At 38.8% G+C, this 23,396-nt stretch overlaps 1 protein-coding gene across 1 annotated transcript; it reads left to right on the forward strand.

The window, feature by feature from the left end:
• The first annotated feature begins 1,193 nt into the window (after positions 1-1,193).
• On the forward strand, positions 1,194-19,375 carry nucb2a (nucleobindin 2a). Its single transcript, XM_061887703.1, has 13 exons — positions 1,194-1,347; positions 1,667-1,810; positions 5,539-5,646; positions 7,291-7,423; positions 7,492-7,595; positions 11,339-11,524; positions 11,612-11,702; positions 11,777-11,835; positions 11,907-11,999; positions 12,203-12,292; positions 14,827-14,997; positions 18,231-18,291; positions 18,354-19,375. Exons 1-13 carry the CDS (start codon positions 1,324-1,326, stop codon positions 18,551-18,553), a joined length of 1,464 nt encoding a protein of 487 aa, XP_061743687.1. The 5' UTR covers positions 1,194-1,323; the 3' UTR covers positions 18,554-19,375.
• Positions 19,376-23,396: the final 4,021 nt, after the last annotated feature.

Below are 23,396 nucleotides of genomic sequence, written 5' to 3' on the forward strand. Positions count from 1 at the left end.
AATTACTGTGAATGATTGTGGCTGTGGTGAACCAATATGTACAGTATGTGTATATATATATATATATGTGTGTGTGTATGTATATATATATATATATATATATATATATATATATATATATATATATATATAAGAGATAAGCTGCAGCTTCCCCCGCAACTCCGAAGGGGATAAGCGGTAGAAAATGTATATATATATATATATATATATATATATATATATATATATATATATATATATAAATGTCTAATGATAATGTCAAATGAGGGATTTTTAATCACTGCTATGCTGAAATTATAACTAATATTGATACTGTTGTTGATAATATTCATTTTTCTTTCACTACTTTTGGTTTGTTCTGTGTCGCATTTGTGTCTCCTCAATTGCTCTGTTTATTGCAGTTGTGAGTGTTGCTGGATCAGGTTTGGTTTTGGAATTGGATTGCATTGTTATGGTATTGCGGTGTATTGTTTTGTTGGATTGATTAAAAAAAGAAAAAAAAAATTGAATAAATGAGAATCGATTCGTATTCGAATCTATTTTTTCCCACACCCCTAATATGGAACTACAAATAGATGCATTGTGGCCTTTGATTTACAACTGGCTTGGCAGGTTTGAAAGTTTTCTTTATTTTACCCGAGCTGCTGCATTTCCGCTGAAAGTCTTGCATCCTATGTAAAAACACCCGCGTTAAAAGCTAATTAGAGGGATTTGAAATTGAAGGAAAATTACTTAATTGATTGGCAGCACTAAATGTACCCTATAGTGTGTGAATGTGAGTGTGAATGTTGTCTGTCTATCTGTGTTCGCCCTGCGATGAATTGGCGACTTGTCCTGGGTATACACCGCCTTCCACCCGAATGCAGCTGAGATAGGCTCCAGCGGCGGCCCCAAAAGGGACAAGCGGTAGGAAATGGATGGATGGATGGACTTCAGTCTGCTATTGCAGGACTCTGCAGGAAACAATGCGTCAGGTCATGTGGCAACTCATTAAAGTTGTACGGCCAAAGCATACATTTTGCAAACATCACAATAGTAAGCTTTCAAATGAATTGCGTATTACAAAGTCGTGTAATATTGTCAAAACGTGCATTAGTCTACTCCCAGAACTGCTTCGGGTTCATTCTTGTTTGCACATGCGCACACACTTTCGTCACCTCGCCACGTAAGATCCAACTCAACCTAACCGCTGAGCACTTGACTGACGTCTGAGCAGACCAATGAAAATAAGCCTTTCTACTGGACCCGCCCTCCTGTCGTCTAACTAGCTACTTGCCGACTGAGCTGTTAAGAGGAAGCGGTAGAAGAGAATTAATCCAACAAATGGTCTTTTACAGCCGTAGTAATGTGAGTATACAACAAACACGCATTTGTCTGACTCATGTGAAGGAAATGCGTGAATGTAGTCACTGACAGATTTAAGTCCGTTTTAAGAGTTACTGGCCAAATATGACAGTATAAGCTAAAGGCTAACGTCAACATCCACCTTTGAGTATAATTATCTAGACAGTAATGATGTAATCATTTATTTATTGACACTAAACCTATTCAAATACCATTAAATATACTGTCTAACGGGCGCCATTCGTCATTAAAGTATTGACATGATTGTGTGGATGTTCCTATAACTCTATTGACTTCACTGTTTGTTCTGTTTAATTGGAAGATGTGGTGGAATCATGTCCTGCTGGCCAGCTGGGTTCTGCTGCTCGTCCACATCCACAATGTGGAGGCAGTTCCTATCAGTATTGACAGGACCAAAATCAACAAAGCGCCTGAGATGAAAACTGAAACCGCTCCAGCCAGTGTGGTAAGAAAAAAAAACAATGTTTCAAAGTCAATAAATCAATCAAAGTTTATTTATATAGCCTTTAATCCCAGGTGTTGCAAAGGGCTGCACAAGCCACAACCGATCTTTTTGTTTGTAATGACATCATACAGGTCTACCAGTCAATCCAGGATTTCACTGGATTTTTTTTGTTATTGATGAAGCTTTAAATGTCTGATTTTGTGTGCCATCAGGTTTTTCCAGAGAGTTGCAATGGTTAGGGGCTAATTTATTTCAATGACATTGCATCAAATTGGGATTTTGAATGTGTCATCAATAGTTTGTGTTTTGTAGCCTAAAATGAAGGACAGAAAGAAACTAAAGTACCTTTTAAAGGGGAGCTGTACTGTTTTCTGTAATGTTGCCTATCATTAACATTATATTAGGCAATATTTTTAGGCCATATCGCGAAACACGATATATATCTCGATATTTTGCCTTAGACTTGAATTAACACTTGATACATATAATCACAGCAGTATGATGATTACATTAAAACATTCTTCTTCATGCTGCATTAATATATGCTTATTTTAAACTTTCATGCAGAGAGGGAAATCACAACTAAGTCAATTGACCAAAAGTGTATTTACTAAACAGCTATTAAAGGCCTACTGAAATGAGATGTTCTTATTTAAACGGGGATAGCAGGTCCATTCTATGTGTCATACTTGATCATTTCGCGATATTGCCATATTTTTGCTGAAAGGATTTAGTAGAGAACATCGACGATAAAGTTCGCAACTTTTGGTCACTAATAAAAAAGCCTTGCCTGTACCAGAAGTAGCAGACGATGTGCGCGTGAGGGCTCCTCACATTTTTTATAATGTGAACCACCAGCAGTAAGAGCAATTCGGACAGAGAAAGCGACGTTTCCCCATTAATTTGAGCGAGGATGAAAGATTTGTGGATGAGGAAAGTTAGAGTGAAGCACTAAAAGAAAAAAAGAAAAGGCGACGGCTCCAGGCGACGGCAGTGGGAGAGTTTCAGATGTAATTGGACACATTTACTACGATAATTCTTCAAAATCCCTTATCTGCTTATTGTGTTAATAGTATTTTAGTGAGATTATAAAGTCATACCTGAAAGTCGGATGGCTGCGGTGAACGCCAGAGTTCCTGAGAGAAGCCGAGGAGCCAAGATCACAGCTGCCTTTTTGAGCTGCAGGATGAGGTTGCGTAATCCACTCAAGTCTCCGGTAAGAGCCGACTTAATATCACAATTTTCCCATCCAAAAACTTGCTGGTTGACGTAGAGAAACATGTTCGCTTGACCGCTCTGTGTTAAAACTTCACAACAAACAAAGAAACACCGGCTGTGTTTCCGTGCTAAAGGCAGCTGCAATCCACCGCTTTCCACCAACAGCATTCTTATTTATAGTCTCCATTATTATTTGAACAAATTGCAAAAGATTCAGCAACACAGATGTCCAAAATACTGCGTAATTGTGCGATGAAAAGATACGACTTTTAGCCGTAAGTGGTGCTGGGCTAATATGTCCCCTCCAACCAATAACGTCACAAACACGCGTTATCATACCGCGACGTTTTCAACAGGAAACTCCGCGGGAAATTTAAAATTGTAATTTAGTAAACTAAATCGGCCGTATCGGCATGTGTGGCAATGTTAATATTTCATCATTGGTATATAAATTATCAGACTGCGTGGTCGGTAGTAGTGGGTTTCAGTAGGCCTTTAAGCAATGGCATAAACATTCATGTAATTTCAAAACAGAAATTGCAAGATTGTCGGAAACGTTTTAAGTGTCAAATAAAAATGAGCTGCATAATAGGAAATCAAATAGTATTCCTCCTTCGCTATGTGGTAGGTTAATACGAACGTTTTAAATTCTTTTGTTGACTATTTTTTCATACGATGTTGATCTGGAAATGTTTGCCTCGGCATTTCGATGGTGTGGGTGTGTAGCACCAAACGGAGATGTTGACGTGCGAAGTTTCAAACTCGAGTGACTTTTCAAATGATGCTACATATTAAGCAGTGATGCTACTTTTTATAGCAACGCTTCAGCACCACACTTGACAAATTACAGTTGTCTGTTTGACATATTCCCACTATGAAGACAAACCACCGCCAGACGATGGACTCCTTGCTGTTTTTCTTGGGGATTAATTCTTCCTTCATTCGCACCTTCTTTCTCCCGTACTACCACTCGCATGGCTCCGCTAGCATCACCGCTAACGTTACCCATGCTGCTACCTCTCTGCTGGGCGAGGGCGTATATGTATGTGACGTATGACGTGACAGTATGTAACGTGTGTAAGAAGGTGAGCTTACTGCCTGTGAGAAAGAGACACAAGGAGGAGTGGGAAGAGCCTATAGTGTAATGCCCACAGTTAAAAGCCACTGCGTGAGAACGTATACTCGAATATCACGATATAGTCATTTTCTATATCGCACAGAGACAAACCCGCGATATATCGCGAATATCAACAGATCGCCCAGCCCTAGCTGAAGCTTAAAATGTCTGATTTTGTGTGCTGTCAGCTTTTTCCAGAGATTTGCAATGGTTAGAGGCTGATTTATTTCAATGACATTGCATCAGATTGGGATTTTGAATGTGTCATCAATAGTTTAAATGTGGTTTGTAACCTAAAATGAAGGACAGAAAGAAACTAAAGTCAATTTTAAAGGGGAACTGTTCTGTTGTTCTGTAATGTTGCCTATCATTAACATTGTATACAAGATAAAAACACATAATTTTTTTATGCTTTCTATGCCGTAAAATATGGCTAACAATGCAGTTAGTTTGAGCACTTCATTCCGCCCTCTAAAAAAAACATCCTAAAACCGCCAACAATATTCTATTTACATCTCATGTTGTTATTATAAGCGCTACTGCAGATGGAACTATTTTTAGTGGTGCCGTGATCACAGAGAGGTAACGAAGTTATGCTGCTATAGTGATGTATGGAGCCGGTGAGCTCCTGCATCGCCTCTTAGCTAGTAAAAGTTAATTCTACATTGTAAATCATCTCTCTCACCTGTGTAGTACATGGATGTGGTCATCATTTTTCCTCTAAATGGGTATATTTTAACAGCACATCAGTCGGCATCCCAGTGAGAGCAGACATTGTACAGTAATAGTTTTATCATGTTTATGATGTTGATGATGTGCATTTCTGAATTTGTGTGAATTAGTGCAATCGCAACATCTCACAGGATCTGGTACAAATCCATTGTAATTCAGACTCTACTCTTGTATTTGTTTATACCGCGGGTGTCCTAAGTTGGCCACAGGGGCCACGATAAAGTTATTTTGTATCCCTATTTTATCCTTATTTCTTAGCTCATTTTTATTGACTTTTGGCATATTACAGAAATAATGTATCAAAATAGATCAAAACCTTTGATTTTTCTGTATGCAGACCTCGCTGATAAAAGGTTTGGACCCCCCCCCCCCCCTGGTTTATAATATTGCAGTCAGGTATCAGAAGTAACTGTCTAGAAGTTGTGAGTTGAAACCGGAATTGTCTTTATTTGCTAATCCAGAACCTAGCAAACAGGCTATTTTAGAATTAAATTAAACCGAACTGCTCAAGAAAATAACACGTAAATTAACTTGACATATCTTTTGAGTTTTTGTGCCACAATCACAACATCTGTCTTTTTTTTTCGTCAAACACACAAATTGAGTGTTATGACGACTTGTTTTATGCATTAACACTGATCATTTCTGTCTCCCGCCATAGGACACTGGCCTCCACTATGACCGCTACCTCAGGGAAGTCATTGATTTTCTTGAAAAAGATGAACATTTCAGAGAAAAACTCCATAATACAGACATGGAAGATATTAAGGTACATCCCCTCCTATATTGTTTTTGATTTTTAAACACAAATAAGACAATGTTTCTACAACCTATTAGAATTTAGAGAACATATTTCTGTGTTAATATTTACTTTCTTACCGATTTACCGATACTGTCCAGCAGTTCATTTCCAATACAGATAATACAGATATCAATCAATAGTGATATATGCAGCTGCTCTTCTTTTAAACTAATGTCAGGTTACATGTGGTGTAATGAACACATTATGCACGTTTTATTGCGATGCCACTGGATGTAGCAAGTAAATACCGTTTGTGAAAGTAAGACAAACATCTAAGTTATAGAAAAAAGCCACATTTGTTTTTCACATTTTGAAACATTAAAACAAAAATGTCACCAATTTAGAACGAGAATAACATCAACAAAAAGGATATGTTAGTCTTTTTGAATAAATTCACAAATACAAATCTAGTTAAATAAGGTACTATATCACTATGTGCCTCACAATACGAAGGTCCTGAGTAGTCCTGAGTTCAATCCTGGGCTCAGGATCTTTCTGTGTGGAGTTTGCATGTTCTCCCTGTGACTGTGTGGGTTCCCTCCGGGTACTCCGGCTTCCTCCAATCGCCAAAGACAAGCACCCGGGGATAGGTTGATTGGCAACACTAAATTGGCCCTAGTGTGTGAATGTGAGTGTGAATGTTTTCTGTCTATCTGTGTTGGCCCTGTGATGAGGTGGCTACTTGTCCAGGGTGTACACCGCCTTCCGCCCGAATGCAGGTGAGATAGGCTCCAGCACCCCCCACAACCCCGAACGGGACAAGCGGTAGAAAATGGATGGATGGATAGTTTGGAAAGCTGCATATTTCCTTGTGACACAAACATCCATATAAGAACAAAGTAATGTGAAAAATATGAACTTCTGGAATATTAAAATCCATCAAATGATTAGGGCTGTCTTCAACTAAAGATTTTCATTGTCAAATATATGTTGTTAGGCGTTTAAGAGAAATAACCGGTATGTAGTGTATATTGACTGCTCACGAGGTGTCAGTAACATTACATAGAGGTGCTCCAGTAATGGTCTTTTGAAAGGTACGCCTTTCATAAAAGTGAACAAAACATCTTTCACAAAAGTGAACAAAACAGTTATCATTTGCAACTTTTCCACCTCAAAAAACGTCTAAAGCAGAGTTTGTGAGGACCTCTGCTAAATTGGAGTGCTATGTATTAACTCACCTCATTACCTATGTGGGTTTAATAGCAAACGATTCACCTGCAAGGTTGATAATCGAATCTGAACCCTCCGAATCAAATCTTTGACTATTTGTAGACAGCTCTAGCTGGCATTAAAGCTGGCTAGTTTGTTTTCGGTTCAATTGGTATCCTTTTCATCTGGACAGCTGTCAATGTCTGAAGATTCCTTATTTCATCACACTGCTTCATTTAGATTTTTTGAAATATTTTTCTTCATCTAGATTCTAAATGATCCAACTATACAAGTATAGTAGTTACCATTAGACAACGCGGGTAGACTGACACCTTTACAGATATTTCGAGAAACAACCCTGTGTTCTGGCAAAAATGTTAAATAATTATATATTTTTTTATGAAGTCTTATATTGGTAAAGCTCTTATTTTGAATAATGTTGTTTTTCTGTGTACAACACAGCAAGGTAAACTAGCCAAAGAGCTGGACTTTGTAAGCCACCACGTAAGAACAAAACTGGACGAGTTGAAGAGGCAGGAGGTAAACCGACTGCGTACATTGATTAAAGCAAGGCATGACCTCGAAGGTGGAAATGGTGGGTTGACTGGAAAAAAATAATGTAACTTTAGAGCCTAGAAATAAATTGTTTTGATGCCTCAATAGATATCGCAGTGGACCACCAGGCTCTGTTGAAACAGTTTGAATACTTGAACCATATGAATCCACACACGTTTGAAGTGGATGACCTGGATCGCCTCATCAAATCGGTAAGTTTAATTACTATGTTTTACATTTTTAAACTGTTTGTGAATTGCATCATACATGCATGTTGTTTTGTAGCTCACTCACGACTATGAAAGGCATTGCTTAGTGAAAGATTTGCAGCCATTCATCCTGAACTTTGAGCATTAAACCAAGTTAACCCCATTTATGGATAAGTGTCTGTATAAAGTTTGTTAGCAAGTGTATTTTACGAGTGAATTATTAGTTGTTTTTTATATCACCACCACCCTTAACAGTGTTGTACAGTGAGTTTAATACAGTCTTTCTCAAACAGTGTGGCAGGCTTGGGGGGCACGGTGCGTAACTTCGGGGAACATGCTTTTTTGCCGCACAAGAATATAATGAGAGTATGTCGCAATTGGCTTCACTGTAACCACGGTGGGGGATGAGGAAATAATGGTGTATTTCCTTTTTTTTGATAAGCTTAGAATGTTTTGCAGAGGTATTGTCATAACAAATATATTGACAAAATATACTATCTTAAGTCATGGTGGTGGGCGGGGGCGAAATATTTTCTTCTTCCCAGGGGGGGCTTAACAGAAAATATTTGAGAAGCACTGGTTTAGTAGAAGTTAGTTGCGACTATGTGAATAACTTTATAAATAGACTGCAGCATTTGTAAACAAACAACAGCATGGTCTAAACCAGTAGTTTTCTTTGCCTTTTTGACCTAAGGGCCCAACATTTCCACTACTGAGAGGCCCGAAGCCCACTCAAATATACTCTTTATTTGAAATGTATTCAGTAATTATAATTAATCTACTTAACAGGTTACAACCTTGTCAAATGACACAAAGCCATGTGTTATTCACAAAGATTAATATTTATTTAACATATAAACCTTAGCCTTTGGTCAGGCAAAGTAGAAAAATAAGTACTAACCAATTATATTGCATAAGAAGGGACTCCATAAATAACTGACGAAAAATACATTTACTTAGTTATGTTGTGTTAAAATGAACAAAATTAATAATGAATTATTTTTTTAACTAAACTGTAAATACAATTAAAGTGCAAATTAAAATAGAGCTTTACCCATTTAGTTATATGTTTTGTACTTAAGAAACTTTTTTAAAGGGGAACATTATCACAATTTCAAAAGGGTTAAAAACAATAAAAATCAGTTCCCAGTGGCTTGTTGTATTTTTTGAAGTTTTTTTTCAAAATTTTAACTGTCTCGGAATATCCCTAAATAAAGCTTTAAAGTGCCTTATTTTCGTTATCTTCGAAACCACTATCCATTTCCCCGTGACGTCACACAGTGCTGCCAATGTAAACAAACAATGGGAATACCACAGCAAGATATAGTGACATTAGCTCGGATTCAAACTCGGATTTCAGCGACTTAAGCGATTCAACAAATTACGCATGTATTGAAACAGATGGTTGGAGTATGAAAGTATTGAAGAAGAAACTGAAGCTATTGAGCGAATAGCTATTGACGCTATTTATAGCCATAGCATGGCCGAATAGCTGCGTTAGCATCGCCGGTAAAATGTGCGGACCAAACGATCAGGACTTTCGCATCTTTTGACACTGGAGCAACTTAAATCCGTCGATTGGTAAGTGTTTTTTTCGCATTAAATGTGGGTGGAAGGAAACATAATATAGTTGCAAATGCATCTACAGGTCATCCATACATCTCTGTACCATGTCTGCTTTAGCACCGCCGATAAATAGCATGTTAGCATCGATTAGCGTAGCATGTTAGCATCGATTAGCTGGCAGTATACATCAACAAAACTCACCTTTGTGATTTCGTTGACTATCGTTGCAAATGCATCTGCAGGTTATCCATACATCTCTGTGCCATGTCTGCCTTAGCATCGCCGGTAAAATGTGGAGACACTCCAGCACATTCAATGGGGGTCTAGCGGCAGACACTTTCGCATCTTCGGGCCAGTGGTGCAATTTGAATCCCTCCCTGTTAGTGTTGTTACACCCTCCGACAACACACCGACGAGGCATGATGTCTCCAAGGTTCCAAAAAATAGTCAAAAAAAAAGGAAAATAACAGAGCTGAGACCCGTTGTTTGTAATGTTTTGAAAATGAAAATGGCGGCTGTATTACCTCGGCGACGTCACATTCTGACGTCATCGCCTCCAGCGCGATAAACAGAAAGGCGTTTAATTCGCCAAAATTCACCCATTTAGAGTTCGGAAATCGGTTAAAAAAATATATGGTCTTTTTTCTGCACCATCAAGGTATATATTGACGCTTACATAGGTCTGGTGATAATGTTCCCCTTTAAGACTTGAGCTCCAGACTTTATAGCTCCAAACAAACAGAATAAGTCTTGTTTGTTTGAGATTGTCATTACTGCCACAAGTGGTGGAAAAGTGACCACAGCTGAGAAACAATTTTTTTTGGACCCTTGCTTTGGCGCTAATGTTCTACACTGTTCTAAACAGTATAGTAACTTTAAGGTGTCTTGACTGATCTACTGAATGAGGTCATCACCTGCGAGTTTAGGTGATTAACAACATGGTGACATGGCAATGATATACTTGAATAATTCTTCTTCCCCATTTTCTGTGTTGTCTCTTTTGTCATTTACTTCATCTCCTTTTTCTCTTCTTCTTTGTCTCCTTGGTGTCATTTTTCATCTTCTTCCTTTTTTATTATTATTTGCTTTCTTATCTCCTCTTTTTTTGTTTCGCTCTCGTCTCTTTATCCTTTTCGTGTCCTTTATCTTTATTGTATTCTCCTTCATCTCCGTTTTATCATATTTTTACATCATCTTTTTCTTTGTTTACATCATCTTATCTGTCTCCTTTTTCCCCTCTGACATTTCTTCATCTACTTTGTCTTTTTCATGACATTTGACTTTTTCTTCCTCTTCTGCTTTGGTACCTTCTTTTTCTTTCGCTTCCCGAATCTCTTCTTTTTCTGTCTCTCATCTTTTTCTTATTCTTTGTCTCCTTTTTTCTGTTTTCTTTAATGTCTTATGTCTGTCCCTTCTTTTTCTTCCACTCCTTATTCTCTTCTTTTTTGTGTCATCTCCTACATTATCTTATTTGTTTCCTTCTTGTTTGTCTTCTTCATTTTTTTCCTCTTCTCTTCTTTTGTGTGCCTCGTCTCCTTTGTCTTAGCTCGGTTGGTAGAGCGGCCGTGCCAGCAACTTGAGGGTTGCAGGTTCGATTCCCGCTTCCGCCATTCTAGTCACTGCCGTTGTGTCCTTGGGCAAGACACTTTATCCCCCTGCTCCCAGTGCCACCCACACTGGTTTAAATGTAACTTAGATATTGGGTTTCACTATGTAAAGTGCTTTGAGTCACTAGAGAAAAGCGCTATATAAATATAATTCACTTCACTTCACTTTTTTATTCGCCTTCTTATTTTTTTATTTTTGTGGCATTGGTTTTCTTCATTTTTTTCCTTCTTTATTTCCTTCATTTGTTTAATTTCTGTTTTTTTCTTTGCCACCTTTTAATTTTTTCGACTCTGCCTTCTTATGTCTCCATCATCATTTTCTTCATGTCTTTCTTCTGCAACTTAATTTCCTTCATCTCCTTCTTCTCTTTTTCCTTCATCATCCTGTCTTTTTCGTCTTACTCTTCATCTCCTTCATCTTATTCTTTGTCTCTCGTGTTATTCGTCTCCTTCATCATGTTTCCTTTTGTTCACTTCCAGGAGACTGTTGATTGTGTCACCTTTAGGTCACGTTAAATTTGCTTTTACTGGACAATCCTCTCAAAGTTCAAAACCTTGTGTTCCTGCACCCAGGCCACCAACGATCTGGAGAATTTTGACAAAGAGCGACACGAGGAATTCAAGAGGTATGAAATGATGAAGGAGCACGACAGGCAGGAACACCTAAAGACGCTGGATGAAGATAAAAGAAAGCAAGAGGAGGAGCACTATGAGGAGCTAAGGAAGAAACACGCTGACCATCCCAAAGTCAACCACCCAGTAAGTCTGATAGGATTGTTGGGTCTTCACGTAGAACTCATCAGATTATTCCAATGTGTGATCAAAGTTTATGATGACGTCTTGCAGGGAAGCGAGAATCAGCTAAAAGAAGTGTGGGAGGAAACAGATGGTTTGGACCCTGAGGATTTTGACCCAAAAACCTTTTTCAATTTACATGGTAAGCCCTTTTCCTGTCAATAAAGGTCATGCCTTCATTGTTATTTGGTCTTATTTGGAGCCTGTCTGTTGCAGACACTAATGGAGACGGTTTCTTTGACGAGCAAGAACTGGAGTCACTCTTCACCAAAGAGGTAAAAAGTCACAGACAACGTGAACCGTTTGGACTAAATAGTCGCTAACTTTTCCGCTCTCGCCATTTCAGCTGGAGAAAATCTATGATCCTACCAACGAGGAGGACGATATGGTGGAAATGGAGGAGGAAAGGTTACGCATGAGGGAACATGTCATGAACGAGGTGAAGTACAGGCTTGAAAACACAGAAAATGTACACTGACCTCCCACATCTCATCAGAAATCCCGTCTTGCAAATGTAATATTGATCACTATTCACTGGAAGAGAGCTACTGTATTATTATACTTTAGTTTATTTTTACCACATCTTCTAGCTAAATAAATGAAAAACTATCAAGCCCAATACCATTACACTTCTCCCTGCAGGTGGATGCTAACCAGGACAGGTTGGTCTCATTAGAAGAGTTCCTGACTGCTACCAATAAAAAGGAATTCTTGGAGCCGGACAGTTGGGAGGTGAGACTAAGTACTATAAATGGGTAAATGATGCCTCACTGAGTTTATGGCACACTCACTACCTGTATCAACACTGCCTGATACTGTTACGTTTTTCATCATGGTCATTCGCCACCTGTTAGACTAAGAAAGTCATTACATTTGACCTGCAAATAAAATAGTTTATTAAATTAGATTAGATTAGATTAGATAGTACTTTATTTATTCCTTCAGGAGAGTTCCCTCAGGAAAATAGAAATGTTCAGCACAATCCCATTCAAGATCAGACAAACGTTACAGGGAGACAGAACAGGATCGCTGACGGGTCTGCCGGCTTCCAGCGCCCTTACAAAAAAGATGAGATACAGTTAAACAAGGGGGGGAATGGGAGAAAAAAATAGAAGATTAAAATAAAATAAAATAAAATTAAAAAATCGGTCTAAGCCTGGGCCCTGGAGAGGTCCAGACTGAGGCCAAGGGAAAAAAAACAACAACAATTCATAGCCATAGTACACATCCCTCTCACATGTGTGTAAGAGGGGAAACATCAAAGAACACAAAGGACATTAAAGACAAAGGAATTTTATTAGAATCCCCATTAGCTTCTGCAACAGTAGCCCGTATTTTTCCTGTGGTCTAAAACTTCAAAAACACTTTGGTGCATGTACAACATTAAAAGGTGGCGTGGCTCGGTTGGTAGAGCAGAGCAACGTGAGGGTTTCAGGTTCGATCTCCGCTTCCGCCATCCTAGTCACTGCTGTTGTGTCCTTGGGCAAGACACTTTATCCACCTGCTCCCAGTGCCAACCACACTGCTTTAAATGTAACTTAGAGAATGGATTTCACTATGTAAAGTGCTTTGAGTCACTAGAGAAAAGTGATATATAAATATAATTCACATTTCACTCAAGGAAAAAAAAATGCTCCACATTGATTGCATACAATAGTTATGCTCATGTAGGATTACATAGTAGCCATAAAAGTACAATTAACAGGGAATTCCGAGTCCTAACAAAAAAGATACACATTGATTGTATTCAATCAAGTTACCAATCAAAATATACAAAAATTATATTCTTGTGTAAATATTATGGGTGTAACGGTACGTGTATTCATATTGAACCGTTTCGGTACAGGCGTTTCGGTCCGGTTCGGAGGTGTATCAAACGAGTTTCCACACGGACATATTAAGTAGCGTAACGCACGTTGTGTAAACAATGCACACCGAGGCACAACACACGGCATGATAGCAGCGACAGGGCTACGATAGACTGATCACACGTCCTCTTTTCAGCGGATATGTCCTCTTTTGCGGGGCTGTCAGGGTGGAGTTTCTTATATGGCTCAAATGTCCAGCATTTTAAGTTAGGGTTGCGTGTATTTTTCAATGTATGTTCAGGGTTAAAAACAAAACAAATTGTGCACGCAGCAGCATTCGTGAGGGAGGGGCAGAGACAGAGAGAGCGAGAGAGTTATGATAAACGCGCATGCTTTTTACCCATAGATTTATCAGATTTTATTTTTTATTATCTATAGCAGGGGTGCCCACAGCTAATGTTTAAAAGGCCCACGGCACATTCTAAAAATACTATTAAAATAAACAAAAACATAACAAAAGTGAAATAAAAAAGCTTGAAGGTTAAATGTCATTTAGAAAAAGTTGCAATGTTGACTAATAAAACAAAGCTGTTTTTTTTTTATTTCAAACTGTCATTGCTCAAAACATAATATTGAATCAAAATCAATGTTATTAAGAATTATTTACCTATCCACGGTTCCGATTACTTCACATCAAGTATTCCACTAAGAAAAATATTTTTGGTGGAAGATTTTCCAAACTTGGTAAATAAATAACCAAAAAATTTAAATGTTTTTGTTTTCTTACTGTACCGAAAATTAACCTAACTGTGACCTCTAAAACGAGGTACGTACCGAACCGAAATTTTTGTGTACCGTTACACCCCTAGTAAATATATAATGTTTTAATCTTTGACGAAAGTTACTGAATTAATTGCATTAAAAAATAGCACAATTAAATGAATTTATCTATTTGGTGCTGTAAGACCAAATTAACACCTGGGAGTTGTTTCGTTTTCTGAGTTCCATTTAGTTAAAGTTAAAGTACCAATGATTGTCACACAAATTTCTCTCTGCATTTGATCCATCACCCTTGATCACCCCCTGGGGAGGGGAGCAGTGAGCAGCAGCGGTGGCCGTGCCCGGGAATTATTTTTGGTGATTTAACCCCCAATTCCAACCCTTGATGCTAAGTGCCAAGCAAAGGAGGCAACGGGTCCCATTTTTATAGTCTTTTATAGTACCGATCTCAGGGCGGACACTCTGACCACAAGGCCATCACTGTCAAATGACTGCTGTATCGGTCACCTGTTTTTTTTCATTAAAGTGACACACACAAGGAAGTCTGGAAGGACACGGTATCACTCCATGTGCTCCTTAAGTTATCGATATTTAAATATGGTTTGACCCGTCTCTACAACGTGCACAACCATGTGTCAAAGCACTGCAATGTAGCTGCATTCATGTGCTCACCTTCAGACCTTGGAGCAGAACCAAGCCTACACGGACGAGGAGATGAGGGAATTTGAGGAGCACCTCGCTCAGCAGGAGCACGACCTCCGGCAGAAGTCTGTTGACCTCCAGAAACAGAGAGATGAGCTGGAGAGACAACAGGAGCAGCTCAATGCGCAGAAAATGGAGCTACAGCAGGTACACACACACACACACACACACACACGCACACGCACACGCACACGCACACGCACACACACACACACACACTTCAAGACAAGTCTGTTTCCATGAGTTATACTTTCCATGATGCTGTACTTGTTGTAACCAACCCAAAAACTGAGTAGCTATTGGTGCCTCATTTTGGCTCTAAAGTTAGCTACATAAATACTTAAAATACTGTAAAGTTGGCAGAATAACACTGAGGCAAAATAAATGATAAATGGGTTGTACTTGTATAGCGCTTTTCTACCTTCAAGGTACTCAAAGCACCTTTACACTACTTCCACATTTACCCATTCACACACACATTCACACACTGATGGAGGGAGCTGCCATGCAAGGCGCTAACTAGCACCCATCAGGAGCAAGGGTGAAGTGTCTTGCTCAGGACACAACGGACCTGACGAGATTGGTACTAGGTGGGGATTGAACCAGGGACCCTCGGGTTGCGCACAGCCACTCTCCCCACTGCGCCACGCCACAAAGCCAGCAGTAGTTCCTGGAACAACAACAACTTTCACTTGAACTATTTTCCAGCCACAAGTTAGCTCCAACCAGCATGCAAACGTTACTGCCCCCTACAGTCCATCTTCTGAATGGCACAACAGTACATAATAGTCTACTGCAGAGGTGGTCAAAGTGCCAGCAGCTACAGTGGGGCAAAAAAGTATTTAGTCAGCCACCGATTGTGCAAGTTCTCCCACTTAAAATGATGACAGAGGTCTGTAATTTTCATCATTGGTACACTTCAACTGTGAGAGACTGAATGTAAAAAAAAAAAATCCAGGAATTCACATTGTAGGAATTTTAAATAATTTATTTGTAAATTATGGTGGGAAATAAGTATTTGGTCAACCATTCAAAGCTCTCACTGATGGAAGGAGGTTTTGGCTCAAAATCTCACGATACATGGCCCCATTCATTCTTTCCTTAACACGGATCAATCGTCCTGTCGTCTTAGCAGAAAAACAGCCCCAAAGCATGATGTTTCCACCCCCATGCTTCACAGTAGGTATGGTGTTCTTGGGATAGAACTCAGTATTCTTCTTCCTCTAAACACGACGAGTTGAGTTTATACCAAAAAGTTCTATTTTGGTTTCATCTGACAACATGACATTCTCCCAATCCCCTTCTGTACCATTTTGGTATAAACTCAACTCTTCGTGTTTGGAGGAAGAAGAATACTGAGTTGCATCCCAAGAACACCATACTTACTGTGAAGCATGGGGGTGGAAACATCATGCTTTGGGGCTGTTTTTCTGCTAAGAGGACAGGACGATTGATCTGTGTTAAGGAAAGAATGAATGGGGCCTTGTAACGTGAGATTTTGAGCCAAAACCTATCAGTGAAAGCTTTGAATGGTTGACCAAATACTTATTTTCCACCATAATTTACAAATAAATGATTTAATATTCCTACAATGTGAATTCCTGGATTTTGTTTTCACATTCTGTCTCTCACAGTTGAACTGTACTACACTATGATGAAAATTACAGACCTCTGTCATCATTTTAAGTGGGAGAACTTGCACAATCGGCGGCTGACTAAATACTTTTTTGCCCCAAAAATACTATTCCAACAAAGTGGGATAAAAGAGCTAAAGAGCATACAGGTGAAATGTAAGGCGACTCCTAATTAAACGAAGCTGCCGTACAGGTTGTTGTTTTTCTTTAAAACTGTGGTTGCTCAAACTCAATGTTTTGAGCTATTGAAGGGTCCAATTGCTTTACACTTTGAAATATTTTTTGGATGGAAAATATTGCATTTTTTGTAATGAATAAATACTTATCAATAGAGAGATCTGGAGTTGATCCAGAGATTTAAGCGTTAAAAGTAAAACAAAAAAACATTATGTATGACTTACTTTTTATACTTTTATGTGTGGGGCCCTTTTGGATCTCTGTTAATTTTAATGGTATTTGAAATGAAACAAAAAAATGTATTTTTCAAAAAATAATAATGAATAATCCATCCATCCAGTTTCTACCGCTTATTCCCTTTGGGGTCGCGGGGGGCGCTGGTGCCTATCTCAGCTACAATCGGGCGGTAGGCGGCGTACACCCTGGACAAGTCGCCACCTCAATGTAATTATGATTTACTGACTTATTTGAGGCTCCAATTACTTAATATCAGATTTTTTGAGAAAATGTTGAATATTTTGGGCATTAAACCTAGAATAAAACATTAAACAAAACTTTATGTTGACAGATCTGAAGTTGATCTGGAGATTTAAGCGTTGAAAAAAAATACAGTACAGGCCAAAAGTTTGGACACACCTTCTCCTCATTCAATGTATTTTCTTTATTTTCATGACTATTTACATTGTAGATTGTCACTGAAGGCATCAAAACTATGAATGAACACATGTTGAGTTATGTACTTAAAAATGTGAAATAATTGAAGACATGTTTTAGATTCTAGTGTCTTCAAAATAGCAACACTTTGCTCTAATTACTGCTTTGCACACTCTTGGCATTCTCTCGATGAGCTTCAAGAGGTTGTCACCTGAAATGGTTTTCACTTCACAGGTGTCCTAGTTTTGATGTCTTCAGTGACAATCTACAATGTAAATAGTCATGAAAACACATTGAGTTTGGCCTGTACTGTAGGAGTGTGTGTGTGTGTGTGTGAGTGTGTATGTATATATATATGACTTATTTTTTTTATATATATTTGTGATCGAAACCCTGCCAGGTCCTCAGGATCAAACTTTCAGGAAAATCTAATGGTAAAATCTATGTATTGTATTTTCCATCCATCCATCTTTTTACTGCTTGTCCCTCTTGGGGGTCGCCAGGTTTGCTGGAGCTATCTCAGCTGCAAAATAACCTTTACATGCTTTGATTTTATTAGCGGCCCTGAGTGGCACATTTTATATAAACGACTAATAAAAAATATTTTTTATAATTCAAATCAGGTAACTAAGCGGGACTCTACTTAACAATAATAATACCAGTTTATTTGTTACACACTTTTAATTTTAAAACGTCTCAAATGTTCTACAATAAGAGAATGAGAGCTTAGCAATTTAAAACTAAAACACATTAACAGTTAAAGGAGGGCTTTAAAAGAGTCCACATTGTTTTCAGCCAAAATTAAACTGAGATTTTTGTTTGTCTACAGTTGCAACACAACATATTATTTAGTGATTTATTTTGATATGAATTATTCTTAGTATTATTAACCATGGCTGCCATTGTTGTGTCCAGGCTGTGGATCATATGGAACAGCTCAAAGCTGAAAAACAGCAACAACCTCCTGAGGTCCACAGTAAGTTCAGCAGTTCTTCCTTTTTTTGGGCTCACGTCTAAAAGTTGTTGTCGTCGTGACAGTCGAAGGAAACGCCGTCCCAGAGATCCACGATCAAGACGCCGTCCACGTCCAGGAGGAGCAGCACCCCGTAGATCCAGTCCACCACGACGCTTCCCAGGACCAGAACCAGATTCAGAACCAACAAGGGGCCGAGCAGACGCACCAGGATTTGCCGCCAGGCCACCAGGAAAGCCCACAGGACGAGAACCGCCTTAAGTGAATCCTTCTCAGCCAGCAGACATTTGCAAGCCAGGCTGGCCCCTTCTTCCTGACGCTCAGGACACTCGAAGCACAGACCAAGAACTCTTTGCTTCCTGGACTCACGGATTTACAGGATGGAAACTCCAACCATTTTTATAAATGTCAAGAACGAGACTGGAATCTTACTAAATATGTAATCGTACATTTCCTGTGGAACAAATCCTCATCATTTCAATTACTAAATGGCCAACCACTACACAAAGAGTACAAATGAAATTGAAGTTTGCCACTCTAAATAAATCCTGCTTTGGCTGCTGGGACAAACCCATCACCATTTTTTTTTTTTACCAATTTGCATCTCCCCAGTCAAAGATAAATGTTTAGTGATGTTTACATTTGAAGGCCATTTTTTGCCTTTGTGCACATTTGTGTGTGGCATGTGTTGGATTTGATCACATTTTTAACTGAACTAGTGTCATTTTTTTAATGAATTGCAAATACCTTTTAGATTACAATGACATCGAAATACGTTCAGGAGTCCTGATTTTTAAAAGGAGGGTAAAAAGGGCAAAACTGGGATTTTTATGTGAAGTGAGCTAACTTAACGTTTCTTTAGTTTCTGCTCTGTTGTGGTTTTCTAGCAACGCAACTTTAATTGGCCTTCTCTTTTTTATTATTGTTTCCATTCACACAAACGGCAAAGGTTTCACATTATTTGTCTGCGTCAGGGTTTTCTTTGCAAAATGATGCACAATAGTTTGCAGAAGGTGTACAAGTGGTTCTGATTTTGCTTGCTGCTGGATGTCTCAGTTCCACATAATAAAAAGACTGCAACCTTTCAGTTTGGGCCACTGATCATACACACATAAGTGTATTAATAATCACAGTATGCCAACGCTGTCAAACTCTAGCCCCCTTGATGGTCACAGTTATAAGGTTCGTCACATCTGCCATATTTTATGTGCCTGCCGTGTGATACAACGTAGTACGTCATGTAACATGGCCCGCCCTAACATGTAAAGTGGTTAACCACATGATTTTGTGATTGAATGCGTCATTTTGTTTTTGTCTGCCACATCATTTACCACAGGGGGGTCACTCGTTTTCATTGCGGCCTTCAGACGGCCACTTGTAACAGTGAATAATATATGCATTTTAAACTGCTTCATTACACAATTATTTATTGTTATATATTTTTACGTACACCAAAAAAAAAAAGGAAAATTTTAGAGTAAAATTTAGCTGCCAAAATTTTACATAAAATGTACAATTTTTTTTTACAATGTACCATATTTCCTTGAATTGCCGCCGGGGCGCTAATTAATTTAGAAACCTCTTCTCACTCCTGGGCTTACCAAAGGCATGCGGTAAAAGTAAGCACGCGCTAATTATTTTAAAGCCTATTCTCACTCCAGCACATACCAAAAGCATGCAGTAAAAATGTGAGTGTGATGTAAGCTTGGACCTTAAATCCTACTGAATAGGTCTTAATTTTCTTCCCTTTATGCGATTTCGAATTACCGGTATTCAAATCTGCCTCCTCCATTTTGAAAATGATGACAGGGGAAGTGTCACTTGTGACGTCACGAGTTTGACCAGGCGGTAATACTAAGCATGCGCTAATTATTTTTGGAAGCGAGTTTGACCCGGCAGTAATTCAAGGCAGGTGCATACTATATGCCCTGCGGCAATTCAAGGAAATACGGTATTTATTGTTATATATTTTTACGTACACTAAGAAAAACATGTAAATTTTAGAGTAAAGTTTAGCTGCATAAATTTTACATAAAATGTACAATTTTTTTTTTAACGTGTACTGCAAATGTAAATGGGAATATACGGTTGTTTTTATGCTGTATTACTGTAAATGGGGAAACAATACTAAACATTTTTTTGTTTTTACATAAAACATTTTTTTACAGAAAAATAATTTTTACATTGCACAGATAGATGGAGAAGTTGCTTTAAAATCCTGAGTCAAGCAGATATTTAAATTACTTGTTTTAAAGTTAAAGTACCAATGATTGTCACACACACACTAGGTGGGGCAAAATTATTCTCTGCATTCGACCCGTCACCCTTGATCAACCCCTGGGAGGTGAGGGTGTAATGGCCATAGGGGTCCATTGATGTGTATGTGTGTGTATATATATATATATATATATATATATATATATATATATACACACACACACACACCGTATTTCCTTGAATTGCCGCAGGGCATATAGTATGCGCCTGCCTTGAATTACTGCCGGCCGGGTCAAACTCGCTTCCCAAAATAATTAGCGCATGCTTAGTATTACCGCCTGGTCAAACTCGTGATGTCACGAGTGACACTTCCCCTGTCATCATTTTCAAAATGGAGGAGGCTGATTTCAATACCGGTAATTTGAAATCGCATAAAGGGAAGAAGATTAAGAGCTATTCAGTAGGATTTAAGGTCCAAGCTTAAATCACACTCAAATTTTTACTGCATACCTTTGGTAAGTGCCGGAGTGGGAAGAGGTTTTAAAAATAATTAGCGCATGCTTACTTTTACCGCATACCTTTGATAAGCGCAGGAGTGAGAAGAGGTTTTAAATTAATTAGCGCTCCGGCGGCAATTCAAGGAAATAGGGTATTTGTATATATATATATATACATATAACAAATGTTGCCAGTCACAATTTACTTGTGCTCAGCTGGGAAAGTAATTAATATATAATTATGTCATCCATTTAATTATTATGAAACTGTTACAGGCGTATTAAATAATCATGTTAATATCAATGAATGTGGGGATATAAAAGGCATCCGGTGTTATGCAGTCCGGGCGGAAGTGGAAGCAGACAACACACACCACCTGGAGCACCTGTCAATCACAGCGTTTTTTTTTGTTTTGTTTTTACTTCGGAGCCACTTTATGGAAGTATCCTCATTTTTTGACTATTTTGTGACTTACCATTGGCCTGTGGAGAACTTGGACAACACAGACTCTTACCAGGAGGACTTTGGAGTTGGACGCACAGACGCGGTGCGGTGAGTACGCAGCTGCCGCTTCCCAACAATGGATTGCGTGCCGCTGTGCACACGTGCCGTCCCGTACGTCACTTTGGGGAAATATATGTGTGGTATAAACTTTAGGGAGGTGAACTACACTTGTTTTTTTTTGCAAATAATAATTAACTTAGAATTTCATGGCTGCAACACGTGCCAAAGTAGTTGGGAAAGGGCATGTTCACCACTGTGTTACATCACTTTTTCTTTTAACAACACTCAAATGTTTGGGAACTGAGGAAACTAATTGTTGAAGCTTTGAAAGTGGAATTCTTTCCCATTCTTGTTTTATGTAGAGCTTCAGTCGTTCAACAGTCCGGGGTCTCCGCTGTCGTAATTTACGCTTCATAATGCGCCACACATTTTCGATGGGAGACAGGTCCGGACTGCAGGCGGGCCAGGAAAGTACCCGCACTCTTTTACTACGAAGCCACGCTGTTGTAACACGTGGCTTGGCATTGTCTTGCTGAAATAAACAGGGGCGTCTATGATAACATTGCTCGAATGACAACATATGTTGCTCCAAAACCTGTATGGACCTTTCAGCATTAATGGTGCCTTCACAGATGTGTAAGTTACCCATGCCTTGGGCACTAATACACCCCCATACCATCACAGATACTGGCTTTCGAACTTTACGCCTATAACAATCTGGATGCTTATTTTCCTCTTTGTTCCGGACGACACCACGTCCACAGTTTCCAAATATAATTTGAAATGTGGACCTGTCAGACCACAGAACACTTTTCCACTTTGCATCAGTCCATCTTAGATGATCTCGGGCCGAGCGAAGCCGGTGGCGTTCCTTGGTGTTGTTGATAAATGGGTTTTGCTTTGCATAGTAGAGTTTTAACTTGCACTTACAGATGTAGCGACCAACTGTAGTTACTGACAGTGGTTTTCAGAAGTGTTCCTGAGCCCATGTGGTTATATCCTTTACACACAGATGTCGGTTTTTGATGCTGTACCACCCGAGGGGTCAATGGTCCGTAACATCATCGCTTACGTGCAGTGATTTCTCCAGATTCTCTGAACCTTTTGATGATTTTACCGACCGTAGATGGTAAAATCCCTAATTTCCTTGCCATAACTCGTTGAGAAATGTTCTAAAACTGTTCGACAATTTGCTTACAAATTGGTGACCCTCGCCCTAACCTTGTTTGTGAATTACTTAGCATTTCATGGAAGCTGTTTTTATACCCAATCATGGCACCCATCTGTTCCCAATTAGCCTGCACACCTGTGGGATGTTCCAAATAAGTGTTTGATAAGCATTCCTCAACTTTATCAGTATTTATTGCCACCTTTCCCAACTTCTTTGGCACGTGTTGCTGGCATCAAATTCTAAAGTTAATGATTATTTGCAATAAAAAACAAAATGTTTATCAGTTTGAACATCAAATATCTTGTCTATGTAGCATATTCAACTGAATATGGGTTGAAAAGGATTTGCAAATCATTGTATTCCGTTTATATTTACATTTAACACAATTTCCCAACTCATGGAAATGGGGTTTGTAGAAAGTTGACTACATGTAGAACCAAATAGACGCGTGGTAATTCCAAGTCTTTGCAGGCCACATAAAATGAGGTGGTGGGCTGGATATGGCCCCTGGGCCTTGAGTTTGACACCTGTGATTTAACATGAGCCGCCACGTCATTTTTAATGTGGTCGACATCATTTTGTGTGGTCCACTTCATCATTTAACATGATCCGTTACAGCATATCTTTTTACATTATTAGCTTGCTACAATTTTTTTTTTTAAATGTGATCCGCCATAATTTTTAATGATCTGCGAAAACTAGAAGTAATAAACTTTTT

This window comes from Nerophis ophidion, linkage group LG25 (assembly GCF_033978795.1).
Source record: "Nerophis ophidion isolate RoL-2023_Sa linkage group LG25, RoL_Noph_v1.0, whole genome shotgun sequence".
Taxonomy (NCBI): domain Eukaryota; kingdom Metazoa; phylum Chordata; class Actinopteri; order Syngnathiformes; family Syngnathidae; genus Nerophis; species Nerophis ophidion.